We start from the raw sequence: 1650 nt of genomic DNA, 5'->3' as shown, positions 1-1650 counted from the left end.
CCTGTGAGTCCAGCTCTGCACCTGACCCCCTTTACTGCCAGGGAGCCTGGAGTACAGGGGGTCAGGTGCAGAGCTGGACTCACAGGCAGTGCTGGCCCCTGCTTCCTTCCCCCCCATCACCAGTATCTGAAAGGAAGGAAAAGCTCTTCTACCATTTCTCATTTGGGTGAGAACACAAAGTCAAGGTGAGAAGTGCTACTTTGGACAAAGATGTCAGTGACTAACAAGGTGTCCACCGAGCCCAAAAAGGCCTCTGCAGAGAGAGCGCCAACCCCAGGAGGGGTCTCCAGTCCCCAGGCACGAAAAAAGAGAGAGCCCAGACTCTGCAGGGCAAGCAGTACCAGGGTGAAAGACTTTTCCAACAGACATGGTCACGTAGCCGTTCTCCTTGAAGTACTGGGGGATGGTGGAGAAGTTTCCAGCGTGCACCCTCCAGTAGGAGTTGAAGTCATACAGGCGGGTAGTGTCTGGTCTCCTCCCAGTGAGGAAGGACACGCGGCTCGGGGCGCACACGGCTTGCTGGTAGGGAGCAGAAGCAGAAGGACACGTCCTCAGAGGAAAACAACGTCTGGCAGCTAAAAGGTAACCAGGCAACCTCCCGGGTCCTCAGCTAACAGCTTGGTGGCTGAGTCATGCAAATCTCAAAGCCAACCAGCTGGATTTGGGCCTCATGCCAGAAAGAAGTCTTTCCCAAGAGGAACGGAAGGCCTCAGCCCCTCCATCCAGCAGATGACTGTGTCCTGCCTGATGGCGTCTCTCGGGGGCCTGGAGCGGGCAGGGTCTTGGGGGCACAGGGGGGAGGACCACCATGGCAGCACCCCCCTTCTCAGCACCAGGCAATCCCCAATGTGGGGAGAAAGCTGAGCAGGACTGGCCTGAGCACGACAGGGCCAGGGCACACCCTCCACCCCAGGAGAAGTACCCCTTGAAGGCAACCAGCTGTCTTGCCAGTGGACAACCAGGTTTCTCAACCACCATTTTCCAGACCATGCTCCCCTTTAATAAAGAGATGCCATCCCACAACCCTCAGTGCACATTGGGAGGGGGGCACACCCAGAGGTGCCCAGACATACCTGGGCAAAGGCATTCTGGAAGAGAAGGCTGCGGGAGGCCAGTTGGTCGATGTTTGGGGACCTTATGAGCTTGTTCCCATAACAGCCCAGGGAGGGGCGTAGGTCATCCACGATGATGAGAAGGACATTCAGAGGATCTGCACGGGGGAGGGGCTGCAGTGAGATCACCTGGACTGACACTTAACCCCCACCAGTGGCAGATGCTAGGGTGCCAAGAGGCCTAAGGCTGGCACCAGAGCCTTGACAGCCCAGTCAGCCAAGCCAGGGAGAGTGGAAGCGGACGCGCAGTGGAAGCCCCAGTCCTGGGTGGCAAGGTTAGGCTCTGGCCATGGCCTCAAGCCTGGATGAGGGAGGGAGGGAAGGATGGAGAGAAAGAACAGGGAGGGAGGGCAGGAGGGAGGGGAGAAGCGATGGTCCGTAGGAGGGAGGGGAGGAAGCATGGACGGAATGGTAGGAGAGAAGGAGCGAGGGAGTTAAGGAGGGACGTAGCCAGGGAAGGAGAGACGACCGAGCCGCGCAATGGGGACGAAGGACGCACCTGTGGCGTTGCCTGGCGCCGCGGGTCCGCGGGAGGCAC

The 1650-nt window shown here is 59.0% G+C and overlaps 1 protein-coding gene across 1 annotated transcript in view; it reads right to left on the bottom strand.

The window, feature by feature from the left end:
* Nucleotides 1–1648, bottom strand: part of IDS (iduronate 2-sulfatase) — a gene marked incomplete at its 5' end in the record, with an annotated part of 19156 nt that extends 17508 nt beyond the window's left edge. The window contains 3 exon segments of the mRNA XM_010855225.1: nt 342–519; nt 1074–1210; nt 1612–1648. Of these exon segments, the coding sequence (XP_010853527.1) occupies nt 342–519; nt 1074–1210; nt 1612–1648 (352 nt within the window).
* Between the last annotated feature and the right edge of the window lie 2 nt (nt 1649–1650).

The sequence above is a fragment of the Bison bison genome, unplaced genomic scaffold, assembly GCF_000754665.1.
Source record: "Bison bison bison isolate TAMUID 2011002044 unplaced genomic scaffold, Bison_UMD1.0 scf7180017864360, whole genome shotgun sequence".
Classification (NCBI taxonomy): domain Eukaryota; kingdom Metazoa; phylum Chordata; class Mammalia; order Artiodactyla; family Bovidae; genus Bison; species Bison bison.
This window is presented reverse-complemented; position numbering and strand designations above follow the sequence as displayed.